The sequence below is a fragment of the Heloderma suspectum genome, chromosome 8, assembly GCF_057233095.1.
Source record: "Heloderma suspectum isolate Gila_16-S chromosome 8, 16-S_ref, whole genome shotgun sequence".
NCBI lineage: Eukaryota > Metazoa > Chordata > Lepidosauria > Squamata > Helodermatidae > Heloderma > Heloderma suspectum.
In genome coordinates, this window is record NC_139465.1 from 2550194 (window position 1) to 2565269 (window position 15076).

At 48.1% G+C, this 15076-nt stretch overlaps 1 protein-coding gene across 14 annotated transcripts in view; it reads left to right on the forward strand.

The window, feature by feature from the left end:
- FANCA (FA complementation group A) overlaps positions 1 to 15076 on the forward strand; it is a 48735-nt gene that overhangs the window by 33143 nt on the left and 516 nt on the right. For 6 of the 14 annotated variants that reach the window (XM_084812661.1, XM_084812657.1, XM_084812652.1 and 3 more), the window contains 19 exons: positions 349 to 419; positions 530 to 629; positions 1196 to 1398; positions 1853 to 1949; positions 2309 to 2485; positions 3810 to 3883; positions 4762 to 4890; positions 5459 to 5549; positions 7346 to 7515; positions 8128 to 8233; positions 8690 to 8749; positions 9631 to 9735; positions 10338 to 10450; positions 10768 to 10909; positions 11112 to 11174; positions 11508 to 11613; positions 11738 to 11813; positions 12785 to 12941; positions 14039 to 14131. In XM_084812661.1, coding sequence (XP_084668787.1) covers positions 349 to 419; positions 530 to 629; positions 1196 to 1398; positions 1853 to 1949; positions 2309 to 2485; positions 3810 to 3883; positions 4762 to 4890; positions 5459 to 5549; positions 7346 to 7515; positions 8128 to 8233; positions 8690 to 8749; positions 9631 to 9735; positions 10338 to 10450; positions 10768 to 10909; positions 11112 to 11174; positions 11508 to 11613; positions 11738 to 11813; positions 12785 to 12941; positions 14039 to 14131 — 2133 coding nt within the window. Of the gene's footprint in view, positions 1 to 348; positions 420 to 529; positions 630 to 1195; positions 1399 to 1852; positions 1950 to 2308; positions 2486 to 3809; positions 3884 to 4761; positions 4891 to 5458; positions 5550 to 7345; positions 7516 to 8127; positions 8234 to 8689; positions 8750 to 9630; positions 9736 to 10337; positions 10451 to 10767; positions 10910 to 11111; positions 11175 to 11507; positions 11614 to 11737; positions 11814 to 12784; positions 13027 to 14038; positions 14132 to 15076 lie in introns of those variants that run through there. The other 8 variants (XM_084812653.1, XM_084812658.1, XM_084812659.1 and 5 more) reach the window with 5 other exon arrangements.

A 15076-nucleotide genomic window follows, 5' to 3' on the forward strand; every position in this document is an offset into this window, starting at 1 on the left:
AGTGGGAACTATGAGAATTGGTTCTTATTTCTGTGTTGTGTGAGACAACACTAGGGAATTGTAGCTCTCACTTTATTGCTGTTATGTCTTAGGAACTAATATCTAGTTCTAGATTTTTATGACTGTTTTTATCGATTCTTATGCTTATTGTATTGTATTCTTTTAAATATTTGTACTGTATTTTATATTTTTAACTGTTTGTAATCCACCCAGAGACCTTTGGTTATTGGATGGATTAAAAATATAATTAATTAATTCTGTGCCTGAGTATGCTCACACAGCATTGCATACCAACTCCAGGTATAAATGCCCTGGCATAGAAATGAGAAGCATGTGTCTCTGTTTCAGGCTGTTGATCTTCTGCTGACATCATTCTGCCAGAATGTAATGGCTGCTTCTTACTTCCTCCCTCCCGATAGGTAAAATAACACTTACTATGTACAAGCCGTTTTTATAACGCAGTTGAAATGTGCACAAATCTCTGTTCATCCTGGCAGCAATATGACGGTGCGGCTTGTGTTCCCTGCAGGCAGGGGGCCTGGCCGTCCCTCTTCGTGAGAATGGTTTGTGGGTACCGTCGACTTTTGCCATCCTTGTTGAGCCGTCTCTGCCAACTTATGTATCATCAGGTTGGTTTCCCAGCTGCGGTGTGCTGACATCTTAAACCAGGGCGTTGAACCTCTTTCAGCCCAAGGGTTGAGTTCAAATTCAGAGAAGATCTTGGGGGTCACATTCCAGTGGTGGGAAGAGCTGAAGGCAAAAGTGCGGGGACAAAATGCCAGCCTGTTTTAGCTTCAAGCTCTTACTGCCAGTAACCAGCCCTTAGGAGAGGCATTTCAACCTTTCAGAATGGGGGAAGGAGAACTGCACAAAAACAGGCAAGCCAAAAGTGACCGGTAGTCAGAGAAAGGGGTGCGGCCAGAGGAATGATGTCTGGCTGTCTGAGGAATGTTGGAGGATTAGGATCCCAGGCAAGCTGGATTTGGCCCATGAGCCTGAGGTTCAACCCCCATGACTTAAACAAACAGCCGGTTGAAGAATAAGAATTTAGCTGGCTCCTTCTGTTGCCACCATAGAATGCAGATCTGCTTTGAAGCACTGGGACATCACTCTGCCTACCCTCTTCACCAAGACGAGTGCCTTGAGTGAAATGCCTTGCTTGCCTTGACATGTGTGTGTGTTTGGCTGTTTGCAGGGCTCTTTGCTAAGCGACGCTCAGGTCATAGGCCTGGCTGTTTTTGTCGTTCATTTAAATGAAGCCAAATCCTTGTTCCCTGAGGTGGACGTCTGCTCTTCCGGGACTCCTCCCTCTGCCTCCACAAGTGGCCTTTCTGTTACTGAGCTCTGGGGTTATTTCTTGGTGTGCAGGACAGGAGACGCCATGGCCTTCTGCATGAGGTAGGCTTCTTTTGCATCAGATGCTCTGGATGACAAATCTTTCCTTGAGAGAAGCACGGTGCTTTACCCTGGAAACATTACCTGGATTGCAAGCCTATGAGCAGGGGAGGAGAAAGTCTCGTTCACACTACTTCTCTATACAGCGTTGTATACTAGGCACTTTGTAAATACAATTTGAATTTTATAAAATGGAGAGTCAATGTGGTGTAGTGTCAGACTAGAACCGGGGAGACCTGGGTTCAGATCCACGCTTGGCCATGATGCTCCCTGGGTGACCCTGGGCCCTGTGCGATTGCTTCACCTTACCTGTCTCACAGAGTTGTTGTGGGATGAAATAGGCAGGGGGAGAGCTCCATGGAGGGAGGGTGGGATAAAGACGTAATTAATAATACTTGGAAAAGGAATTGATGTAACAGATGGATCAAACTAAAGAACATTTTTTTCTTTTTGGTAGGTTTTGTACAGCAGCAGTTTCATACTTTTTATGCAAGTTTTCTTCCCTTTCCCACGATGGTTTATGCTCCTTACCTCATCCTGGATTTGTAAAAAAGGTAACCTCTTTTGGCTTTTTTAAGCAAGCCACAGTTAAACTGCACTCCGCCAAATTCCAGTACTCATAGATCTTTCCACTGCAGATTTTACTGCTCAGGCATTTTATGCTTTGCTGACCTGACACATGTGTTCTAGATCATATAAACCAACCTTCCCCAACCTGGTGCCATCCAGATGTGTTAGACTGCAGCTCCCATCATTTCCAGCGGGTGTGGCCATCTGGAGGGCATCACATTGGGGAAGGCTGGTGTGCACCCACTCTGTGAGGCAGAACCTAGAATTGTTCTCTGATTTAATTGAACTCGCTGGATGCTGCACAGTTTTGGATCATCCTTGAACGCCTTGCTCTATGTTGCAGCTTCAGTATCTTGTGCCGCGGCTTAGCACAGAAGCTCGAGGGATTGGCAGTGAAGGAGACACAGCCGAGCTTCCTTGGAAAACTTTATCCCACCCCACTCGCTGCTATGGGAAAGCTGCTCTCTGCTTGTGGAAGCAAACCTATTTCAAAGAACTCTTGCAGGAGAAAGCATTCCAGGTAAATACTGTGGCTCTGTCTTGCACTCCCCTGCCCACCCACCACCCCCGCCCCAAACCATGTCTTGATCACAGTTTGGAGTCTTCCTTGTTCAGGTGCCGTTCTGCTGTCACCAGTCACCAGCGCTGATGCTAGCCATGCTTGGTTTAGCCAGGGTTTGAACAGCCCTTTGGAACGGTACAGTTTGAGTGAAAGTAGAAGAGCTGTTCAAACGATACACATTAAAGAGTGTGGGTACACTGTGCACACCATCACTTTGGAAGTGATTGCATACATCTGTTCCAAAGCTCCACTGTTTGTGTGGTAGCTGCTGAGATTGCTTCTCTGGGGGTTGTTCCTATTTGATTAGGGAGCAAAGATTGGGACTTGGAGACAACAGCGCATGAGCAGTTCACTGGTGCGATGGGAAGTCTCTGTTCTCCCCCTGCAGCTGCTGGCACTCCTCCTAATCTGCTCCGGAGGTCCTCCAACCCTCCGGAGCAGATGGAGGGGGGAGTTTGCAGCCATCTCCCTTCCACCAGTGGAATAACACCATTGGATATAACCCTGTAGTAATAAAATCTGATTATGATATCTGTCAGGATTCCCCTGTTGCCTGCTGAATACGCCAATAGCCAAATCAACACTCAGACAAAAGGGCTGCTTTCCAAGGCTTTAATTCCATTTACCCTAATGTGGCATACAGATACTAATTGCTAGAGACTCAGGGAACTACAAATGAACAGCCATCTAGGGGTTCAGAGGGAAAGTACGTCAGTTCATCTCCATTTGGGAAACGGGCGGCAACTCTCTGAACTTAAGGGATGGGAGGGGAAGAACTCCCCCTCTCCCGCGATGCTTCTGGGCGCAGCTGCTGGCGTCAAGCCAGTCGGGCTGAGTGCCGAAGCACGGCCCCTGCGGTCTCTCGCTCGAGCCTGCGCCTCGTGTCTAAAAGCTCAGCTTGTCCCTCCCTTTCCACGCCTGGTTCGCTGTCGCTCCCAGGGATGTGAGGAGCGGGGGCTCCCCCTCCAGCTGCGCCTCTGAAGTCTGGGAGAGTTCCTCCCCCACGAATTGCCTCTCTTCCTCAGAATCAGAGCTGCTTTGGGACTCTGTGGGCTCAGATACAACCCTGACAATATCCTCAATGAAGCCCGGTGGAGAAAGTGGCCCATAGGGGCATGTAGGGCCCAGCCATTGAAGGCATTCTAGGTCGTTCGCACCTCAATTTCTGCCCCAGAGCAGAAGCAGGCAACCTAATGGCAGGGGGAAATACTTGTCTACAGTATTTGAAATGACCGTATTGCTGTTTCATCTCCTGTGTTGAATCTCTTTGCCTTTCTTCTAGCTGACTTTCCGGGAGTGGCTGCTGATGGAGCTAGGGGTCCTTCCTGACAAAGACGTCCTTCCTGCTTGTGAGAGGTGGGGGCAGCAAGTCCTAATCAGACAGCAGCAGTAGCTGATGCTGCTCCATCTGGGAATGGCAGAGCTCAGAGCCTGGTAGATGTTTAAGCAGCCGCTATTTGGGAAGCCTTACAGACTTCGTTATAAGCCTTCTTCCTTCAGCCAGCAAAATAAATCAACCCTGGTGCCTTTCAACTCCTTGGTTGCCATTAGGATGTTTCCACAAGTAGTGTTAAGAATACCTTCTAGTGGAAAGCAGATTACATTCTCCCAATGGGCTCTTTTGGTCACCTGCAAAGGAGTCCTGTCTTGAATGCGAAAATAGGGCATCCAGGCTTCCTTCTCAGGGGCTGGGGATGTCTGGCTGGCCTCTTACTGTTAAAGAGGTTTGCAGGGGTGGGATCTAGAAGAAAAAATAGTGTCACTATTGATAGAGCAGGTACGTGTGATGACATCACAGAAATGTATGAAAAATTGTGATTTCTGCATCGCCTCTGAAAACTTACTTAATTTTATTTATTACATTTCTCTAACACCAATAGCCAAAGCACTCTGGGCAGTTCACAAAACAAAAATTCAAAACAAAATACAATAATGTCATACAACATACAATAAAACCCTTACGCTTCAAACAGAAGAAAACTCAAGTAAAACCAGGGTAAAAAGCAACCGCAATGCAAAGATCTAAAAATGCACTTAACACAGTTTTTAAAACTGAAGGACTACAAAGCCTGGGAAAATGAGAAAGGTCACAAGATTGATCTTGGCTTCCAAGTCTGGCCATATTTGGGAACCCATAAGTAGATTTCACATGGGGCTGCTCCCCAGTAAGTCTCTCATTTTAGGCATTTGATTTAATGACAAAGTCAGGCTTACTGTCTGTCTCCTCTTTGCAGGCAGGAGTTCCATTACTGGGCTTTGTATCAGCACTATCTCCCAGAGTCTGCTGCTTCTGGGGGCTGTGAAGGAGACTTGAGAGAGATGTGCGCTATTCTTATGGGCACCATCCTGGATTTCTGTCAAAGGTATACAGCTTCTCAGGTGTTTCCCCTGCACAAAGGTGCTGGCTAAGTTACTTCTACATACAATATGTGTCTGAGGAAAGCGCCGGACATCTCTGCAAAACAAATTCTAGCTTGTTTTTTGTCTGCCTGTGATTAAGTAACTGGATGAAGCATATGTTGCACTATACCTACAAAATGCTTGTAAACACCCATCACAATTGAGATTTCTCCCCTCTTTATTTAATTCCCCCACCCCAAGAATCCACTTTATTAAGAGATTTGGCTTATCAATACTTTCATTGGATTGTATCTATACTTAGTCATACTTGGAGAAGTCCCATTGCAATTAATAGGACTTAAATTAGTAGCAACTGACTTTAGACCCACTGAAATCAATGAGACTTCTCTAAATATAACTAAGTATAGATACAACCCATTATGCGTTAAAATTCGTAAGGATGTAGTCCTGTCGTCTGAATCTTCTAGGGTGTTTTCAACACATCTCCACTTCCCAATTTCTCAGGCAAATGCCATCAACTTCTCTAATGTATTCAGAGATTTGTCACTCCTATGTTGTCTTTAATTCCAGGTCTGAGCTGGACAAGTGCAGTCACCTAAAGAACCCAAAATATCCCATGTCCCATGGGAGAGGAAGCCCTGATATCTACTGCAGATTACAGGTGATGCAGCTGTGTGTGCTGCAGTCTGTTTGGACTCGTTTTCTCCTCCTTTAATCTTCTCCCACTTACTCAGGGTTGGCCTTTTTCACTTCCTTTTGGTGCAGAGCATTATATGACAAATGCACAGAGGCTTTCCAAAACATAAAGCATTGTTCATTCAAATTGTGGGAGGGTCGGTCAGTCGTGTGACCAGCTGTCCTGTCCATCGGCTGCTTGCAATGGCTACTGGCAGCCCAGTTCCAGACACCATGTTGATAATGGTGCACGGGCACTTGTGTGTCCACATGTGCAGAATTATATGGAAATACAGTGTTGCGTGCTTCTTTTAACTGAATGGCATGTTACCCAATTACACAGACCTTAAAAGGGACAACAAAATACCAACATGTGTATTTGCAGTTAACACTATGCATGTAACTTTCATTGAGGGAATTTCACTCAAGGGGGTGGGGCAGGCAAAAGCAATCCTACTTTCCTAAGCTGTTGTTCAGAGTCACTTCCATACTTACAGTCATGCAACTTGGAATGGCCAATCCAGAGCATGTGTGTTGTAGGGACAAGAGAAGCAATGCTAGGTGCACTATGAAGTCCCTTTTGGTTGCAGATGAAGGCTTCTCTCCCTGGTTCTTCTCAGTGGCCCTCAGTTATACTTTTCCACGCCTGGTTTATGCCTCCAACTAGCTTCAAGAAATGATGATGACACCCAATAATAGTCTACCTTGTAGGCTGTTTTCCGGCCTTGTCACGCAGCACTCACATGGGGATCACGTAGCGTCCATGCTGTTTACTCATGGTCTTCAGATTGCAAGTCTTTGTTTTGCCTGTGTCAGAAGGGGCGGTGGGGTCAGGAGTGCATCTTTGCTAGAACACCCTCAGACTTGCTTCTGAGTTGTATCAGTTTTATTTGCAGCTCATTCCTCTTTGTTCCCCTAAATGTTGCCTTCAGCCAATTTTACTATTTCACATTTGGCCATCACATGCATTCTTTCTAAGAAAGCCAGCTTGACTAACTTAAGTACACCAAGGTATAGGCCTAAACACAAGCTACAGGCCCCAGGCTTAGCCATCGCTGCTGGACAAGGATGCTGCTGCGGCCGCAGAACACCACAGACAAAGGTGCGGCAGCGTTAGGGATAGGATGGGGAAGAGGCAACTATTTGGAGGGCTGATTGTAGAGGCTCATGGGGGCAGTGGCTTTCAAGGGTCAACCTTTTTCAGCCTGGGGGTCTCCAGGGCCACATTCTATCTGTGGGTGGGGCCACATGTGATTATTACTGGTTTTAGGCCTACTCAGAAGTAAGCAGAACTAAATCACTCAGCAGCACTTTCAAATAGCATCAAATACCAAGCCTCTGCATGTCTACTCATGTGTAAGCAGGCTTCCTGCCTGTAAAATGCACACCTCAGTCCTGTGCAGTAGTTTGATAGGGTATTTAAAGGATAATTACCTTTGTGATGTCCGAACTGAGCCTTTAAGTCACGTGTAGCGGCTGTCGAACCACCATGCTGGTAAGCCCTTCTGAGCCTGAAGTCTGGAAACTTCAGCTTAGCCATGAATTTGTGACATAGCTCTTGCCTAATACTAGCCTGTCCTTCAAGGTGGTTTTAAAGAACTGTGCACATGTGTGTATCTGATGTGCTTTGAGGAAAGTTCATATATAAATATTAGGTATGTCTTACTGCTTATCACCACTGACGTGAACTTGGATTTACTGCTGTGAAGAAACAAACGGGTCCAAGAAGGCGTTGTGCTTGTGCTTTCCTGACACACAAATGGGCTGCTCTCTCGATTGCAGGAGGTGCTGCTGGAGCTGGAGCTGGAGCGCAGGAGAGCCCCACCCGACACCTGCAACAAAGAGGAGCACTTCCTGTTCCAGGTTTTCCGGGAGAGGCTGAAAGCTTTGGAGAGCGGGTCTGCTGTGGGCGAAAGGCTGCTCCGGCAGCAGGAGCTGCTCCTTCAAACCAGGTGAGAGTGCGATGGCTGCAGGCAAGTCCATGTGCCTTTGGGGCTAGTTGGAGTCACAGCTGCACAGAGGTCAGTGCGCTGCAACAGTTTCCTTGCAACGTTCTCCTGGGCTGTGCTAACGAGCAGGGAGAGGAGCAGGAATTGTCTGGCCTTGGCCCCAGTTCTGCCAGTGCCTATGGGTTCCTGTTGGCAGTTTGAGAATCCATGAAGCAGGGGTGCAGGACCTCTTTCTGACTGAGGGCCGAATTCCATTTTGGAGAAGCTCTCGGGCTGCATTCTGGTGGTGGGTGGGCCAAAGGAAAAATAGTTGGAGCCGAAATATCAAAACTCCTGGCGTACTGCCATATTACTGCCAGTAACTAAGCCGCAAGAGGGGCATTTCAACCTTTTAGAATGGGTGGGTGGACAGCACAAAAGCCAGGAAGCCACCAAGCGATCAGCGGCTGGGGGAAGGGGCTGGGATGGGGGGAGGGGGCGTGGCCATTTGCGGGTCCTGGAGGGCCAGGTTTGGCCCCCAGGGGGCCTGAGGTTCTGCACCCCTGCGTTAAGGCCCGCAGCAAACCAAGCAGAGAGCATGTGGCTGTATCCTGAAAGGAGCTATTTTTTGTTCAGGATTCTCCTGGGTCTCCCTCCATCAGTTCTCACTGCAACCCAACATAGAGGAAAGAAAATCGTTCTGGACTGTGAAGATTTCTTCTCTTTTGTAAACACGGAACTGGTGTGTACCTTTTCCTAAGGAACAGCAGGACTTTTGGTAACTGCTCCCAACTATGGATTTTGCAGTCTGGGAGTGCTGGAAGGTCGTCATTGATTCGTTTAGGCACCTTCTGGGGCGTAAAGCAGACTCCGTTATTTTAATGCCAGTGAGAGAGCGAGCTGCTGATTTTTAGGGATTGCACCTCCCATTCTAGCCTACTGTCTCTGAGAGATCACTGCTTGGGGAAGGGCTTCCACCCCTCTTTCTGTGATAGCATTCGTCTTGCCTGCTAACGCAGGAGGAGAAGCAACCCAAGACATGCTGCGCTGTCGGCACCCTGAACGGAAAGCCATAGTCCTGGGCAGGCCACACTGTGTAATAGCCACTGAAGTTCATGATCTGGGTTTCTTGGGAACATTTTCCTCATCCCCGCCAACTCTTCATGAATTCTCTCTCTCTTTTTAAATGCTGTTACAGAGGAATGTCTGCCCCAGAGGCTGTGCGCTCTCTTACGACATCACTGCTCATTTCTTCAGGGTAACGAACTGCTAACGTATCTCTTCCACACTTCTCCCGCTGTGCAACTTGTCTACAGGAGAGCAATTGAATTCCCCAACCTTGATCTACTTGTGTATTAAAAGTTGGATGTGCACTTTGGGTGTGCGTGCGTGTGTGTGTGTGTGGCAGTGGGAGAGAGACACAATTAGGCTATTACACGAATCTCCATTCCTATGCTTATTCCTCTTGTGTCTTACTGTAAGATAGTGGAAGATGAGCAACTGAGACAGAGCGCTTGATATCATAAGAGGGTGGAAGAGGAACTGATGGATGTATCTGGGGTACCAAAAAAGAGCACTGGGAAATTGTCTGTGGGTGCTGAAAGACGTGCTGTCTCATAGATGGAATGGCTAGAGCAGGGGTAGGGAACCTCTCTCAGCTTGGGAGCCACATCCATTTCAGAGAAGGTCTCAGGGCCACATTCCAGTGGTGGGCAGGACCAAGGGCAAAAGGGATGGGGCCAAAGTACCAGCATGTTTTAGCTTAAAGCTTTTCCTGCCAGTAACAGCCTTAGGAGAGGCATTCCAACCGTTTAGAATGGGGGAAAAACTGCAAAAGCTGGGAAACCACCAACGATCAGCAGTCAGCAGAAAGTGGTGTGTCCAGGGGAAGGGGGTGGGAACATCTGGGGACTCCCGGAGGGCTGGATTTGGCCCACGGGCTGAGTTTCAACACCCCTGCTCTAGAGTAACTAGGCAGCCCTGATAGGTGGTGTCATATTGCTGTTTGAAGTACTTTAGAAGAACGCACAGCTCAGTCCACCAAGCATTGCTTCCCTGCTGCTCCCAATCATGTCAGTGGGACACAGGTGGTTACATCGTTGCAGTGGGCTGCATCCAGATGTCCTTGCTGTCCTTCAGGGCCTGCTGAGCGCCAGTTTGGAGTGTGATAATCCTGCGCAGGAGGTGACTGCTGTTTTCACATTGTGTCAAGCCCAGTGTCCTATTATCCTTTGTTCTGCAGCGGTAAGAGGCCCATGATCTTGATTTAATTGTTTAAATACCTACGTAGAAGTATCCTAAAATCTCTTGGCCCATAATACAATGCAAATTCTGTTGATATATTGTGCAGGGACCCAATAAGCTAGCATCTTTTGGAGACGGGTTGAGGTGCACTTTTTTTTTTTAACCATAGTAACCTGTCTTGGGAAGACCTATGCCAAAGTATGCATATTCAAACATAATAATAATAGTGATGTTGCTGTTGTGTTTGCCTTCCAAAACTTCCTCTTGGTTGTTGGTGTAACTGCCGTTGTAACACCTTAAAAGTGGCTAATTATAGACCCAGTAGGTTTGGAGCACTTAATGCTGCCGCATTGCTGAAGTTGTTTTAATTTTGTTGGTTTTAAAATATTGTTCTAAATTGTTCAATTTATATATTAATGTAAGCCACCTATAAGAAAACAAAATCTAAAAGGTGGGATATAAATTTATTAAATAAGTGAAGAAGGTGAGGATCTGCTTGGTTCCTTGGACAGAAGAAGTCCTATATAAGAGTGGGATATATGTATAATAAATAAAAGAAATTATGAAAAGTGGCTGACTTCTGCTGTCTTTGCTCCGTGAAGCGGTGGTGGCAGAGGCTGGAGCCCACGCTTTGCTCAGAGTGGAAAAGACTCTTCAGAGCTCCTCTCGCACAGGGATTGCAAAGCCTTCGGGAGTTACAGTCTTCGGTCAGCGGGTAAGTCCAAAGAACCCGATGTCGGTGCAGCTGTGGTGTGCTGCAGTCATGTCTCCCATCCCAGCTATGAGGAGACAAGTTTGGGGAGAGGGGCAAGATTGCATTCCTATAACCTTTTTTTACTTCTCACCTTGGTAAACATGGTTTAGCCTGCTGAAGACATAGACCTAGGTGTATGTGCACCCCACCTTCTCAGCCAGGTCATGCACCTGATGAAGTAGTCCACCTTCTATGAAAGCTCAAGCCACGAGAAGCCAGGTGGCCTTTACGATGCTACAGTACTCCTCCCTGATCCCTGTTTTGGCCCTCCCTTCTAGCTTTCTCTCATCTGAAGCAGCGTCCCTGGTCTCTGACATACCATGGATTTCTGCTGCCTTCCTACATTTTACTGTTCAACAGCAAACGACGCATGAAAAAATGGGAGGCGTGCTGAACAGGTTGGGGCCTAGAGTGGAACAAGTGAGCAATTACATTATGCCATTTCCCCTCCAGAATGTGTGCCCCCCCTTGGGGCGTGCTTGAGTTCTAGCCAAATGCAGCCATGGGGGGTGTCCGTGACGGCATGGAGGAAGATGCCGGCCTGCTGGCTTGAGGCAGTCTGAGATGGACTCAGTGCTGGAGCCTCAAGTCAACAGCTGACGTGGTGTGTTTAAACCGGCAGCTCCTGGTGTCCCTCCTCTTCTTTTCCGTCATGGATCTCATCTCGACAAGAGTGGCGCCGCAGGTAAGGTGACCCTTTCCAAGCAACTGGCTGCTGCAGGGAAGTAGAGAAAGGTCTAGTGACTTGTTTTCCATGGTTATTTGACTTTCACAGAAGCGTCTTCGATTCAGTTTATATAACATTGGTACTGTTTCAAAAGCACAACAGTCTGTCCGACTGCAGACCTCAAAGGAAGCCTGTGCAGCAGGTCCCTCGTATCACCCTGTTTTCTACAGATGAGCGAGCTGAGGCATCGCAGTTTTCTCAAAGCCACCCGAGGGCTGTTCCCTGTGGCTCCTGTGGCGGCAGGGACCCAGCCGAAGAGGCATGCGTGTGCATTTCTTTTGTAATTTGCAGGAAGGACTGGATGCTCACAAAACCTGGGGTTGGAGCTCGGAGGTGCTCCGGTGCTTGGAGGAAAGAGGCGTGTCCTGGCTGGGGGTCTTCAGCTCAGCAGGGCAGGGTGAGGACACTACTCCATCTGCTCCAGTTCTTGGTGTGCCGTTGATAACAGTGCTGTGAGAACTGCTCGATGGAGCTGCTGCTGCTGCTCTTGACTAAGACGCCTGTCTCTTCTGGCATTGCAGGCCAGAGCCCTTATCAAATCCTGCGCAGTGCTGTGTCGGATCAACACTTGGGGATGTTGCCATTTGCCTTCTATAGGTAAATTTTAGAACTGCATTCTGCATGTAATAAACCTACTTCTTGAGGAAATCCAGGGCCATGGGAAATGTTCAGGGAAGGAACTTGCCAGGGCGACTTCTGGTTTCGAAGCAGTTCAGTGCTTGCTTAACTGATTAGTATCTTATTTCCATGACTACTTCTCAAAAAACCCCAAACACCTGCAATATCCCAAGTTTGAAAGAAAGTATTTTTCTCCTGGTGCCATGTATTTTATGGATTTGCTAAAAAAAAAAAAAGGCCTTAATTTTTGCATTTTGATGTTTTAGTGTGTTTATAATTTGTATATTGGCCGCTTTGAGTGATTTTAACAAGATAAGAGGATATGGTTTTCTAAAAATAAGGTTTCTAAAAACTTTCCCTGCTCTTAGAGGGACTTCATCACCGTTCCCAATGGATTTAGTTCCATTTTGCTTCACCCAAGCACTCTTTCGCACTGACTTGAGGTGCAACACTGCGTTCACAAGACAAGGATTGCCATTTTGGCTCTGGTGAGCGGCCCCTGCCACAGCCGCTCTTCTGCCACAACTACTCAGATATCATGAGGGTCTGTAAGCACAAGAGCATTTGCTTCTCCCACCCCACCCATCATCTGAAGATTTCCCTCCAGCAGCTCCTGGGGGTGCCAGTGCCCCTTCCCCTTAAAAATTCCCCCTTATAATCCCTTTTAAAATTATTTTAAATAGTTTATTTAAAATAAACTTATTTAAAACAGGCGGCTGGGCACACTGCAAAGCTCAGCTCTGGCCCAGGCTGTCCTGGCCAAAAGAGTCACCCCTTGTTCCCATCTTCCATTTTCCCAATACCTGGTTAGAATGTTCAAAACCAAAGAAATGGTCAAGAGGCTGGATTTCACTCTGCCTCCCGCATGTCATGCTATGCAAAGCGGGGAGATAGCGTAACTTGGTCACATTCTGCCTGCTCAGACCACTAACTTGTGCCTTCTTCATCAGCGTCCTTTTCACCTTTGGCCCGGAACAGCTTATCAGAGAGCAAACATTCCTGTATGTTGCCGTGGACATGTACACGCAGTTGCTGCAGCTCTTTATGGACGGGGCGCCAGTGGCAACACCAAGCTGGAGAGAAGGAAGGCTGCCTGCCAGTGAGCCTGTGAGCAAGTCGTTCCCTTTTTTCCTAGGGTCGTGTCAGCCCTTGTCCTCTTCCTTTGTCACCACCATCTTCCCTTCTTGGCTGTCCAGAGAGTCTATTTACCTGTTGTGTTGACTTTCGTGACTCATGATTTGGAGAGTGCCAGCTCATACTTGGGAGCACGTGGGACAGATTAGGGTTCAGTGGTCCAGTTGGGGGGAGATCGAGAGAGAGAGAGACTGAAGCTGTGTAATTAAGGAAGTGTCATTGTAGCAATCAGCTTTGCATTTTTTTGCCTTTTCCTAGCTTCAGGGAGTAAATAAGTTTCATGTTGAAGTAAAACACTGCAGAGGACTATTGAAGTCCATGTCTGAATTGGGCTAGTTTCAGAATATTTAATAGAGCGGGCCCAATTATTCACTTTACCTATCCTAAGCAGGGGTTTAAAGCAGAGACAGATTTAGGTTAAATGTTAGGAAGAAATTTCTAACTGCTGGAGCAGTTCAGTACTAGATTAACACTGGGGAGGCTGGGGAATCACCAAGCCCAGGCATTGGTTTGGATCGGACGCCCTGCTTCAGGTCAGAGTCAGGTCTCCCCAACTTGATGCCCTCCCTGGTGCCATTGGCCATGCTGTCCTGGGATGATGGGTGTTGCAGTCCAACTCATCTGGAGGGCTGGGTTAGAGCATCCCCTGGCTAAATCCCTTTTGTTCCTACAGCTCTTAAGGTGAGGATGAGCTGCAATGTTGCTTGAACAGATAAAAGGACTTCTTCACACAGCGCAGAGTTAAACTATGGAACTCACTACCACAGGAAGTAGTGATGGCCACCAGTTTGGATGGCTTTAAAAGGGGGTTGGAGAAATTCCTAGAGGAGAAGGCTATCCGTGGTTCCTAGTCCTGATGGCTATGTGCTCCCTCCAGTACCAGAGGCAGTGAGCCTGTGTCCACCACTTGCCGGGGAACATGGGTGGGAGGGTGCTGTTGTGCTTGTATCCTGCTTGTGGTTTCCTGGTCAACAGCTGGTTGGCCACTGTGTGAACAGAATGCTGGACTAGATGAACCCTCGGCCTGATCCAGCAGGGCTCTTATGTTGAACTGTTTTTGTCTTCCTCAGGAGGATTCCTTAGTGCTGATAAAGAGAGCACGGCAGTTCCTGCTCCGTGTGATCCCCCAGTGCCCTCAAGGGAGCTTTTCCAACCTCCAGCAGGTGCATGAAGGTCTTTTTTCCAGGTCAAAACTTCAGAAATAAGTTTTATTTCTGAAATAAGCTCATCCTCTGGTTGCCAGTTTGAAGCCAATATAACTGATGAAAAAGGGGTAACGAAGGCTGTACCATTTAAAACAGGGATGTGGCACCTCCGGCCCATGGGCCTATTCCGGCCTGTGGGGCCTCTTTGGGTTCCTCCAGGGGGTGGGGCTTAACCTCCAAGCCCAAACAATGAAGCCCCCCCCCCCCCCCGATCTGCAGTCTGAGATCACAGCAAGGATGGGGCTGGCAGAGGACCTGGCTGGTGCTCTTCCGAGTGGGACACATTGCCCCCATGGGGAAGATGGGCGCCACGCAAAGCTAGGATATTGACTGGCACTGAGGGCCTGGTAAGGTTTAGCCCTCCATCACATTCTGGTTCTGCAGCCCTAGTTCCAAAGTTCAGGTTTGTGGGCAGGGACTGTTGCTGAGTGGTAGCACAACTGCTTTCCATGCAGAAGGCTCCAGGCTCCACCACTAACCTTCCGAAGGACAAGGATCTCAGTGGCGTAGGTGGGACAGGCCTCGCTCTGCTTCCAGTGACCCTGCAGAGCCACTGTCAGTCTGAGTAGACGACACTGGGGAAGACAGGCATAACGTTTGACCAGTGTTCTCAGCCTCCTCCCCCTCAGTGTCTGCACACTCTAACCAAGACATAGCCCTGTCTAGAGTAGCCTTCCTAAACCTACTGCCCTCCTGATGTGCTGGACTGCAACTCCCAGCATCCTCCAGCCAGCCAGCATGGAGGGTACCGGGGTGGGGAAAGCTACTCCACAGGTTTTGCACACCCTTGGCTGTTGCTGTCCACATTCGGTGCAGATTACAAAACACAGTGGTGTGCGTGCTGTTGGAAATGGCACAGCTGAGCTGGAGGATCATTTAAGGAGACGCGGCAGCCTTCCTTGT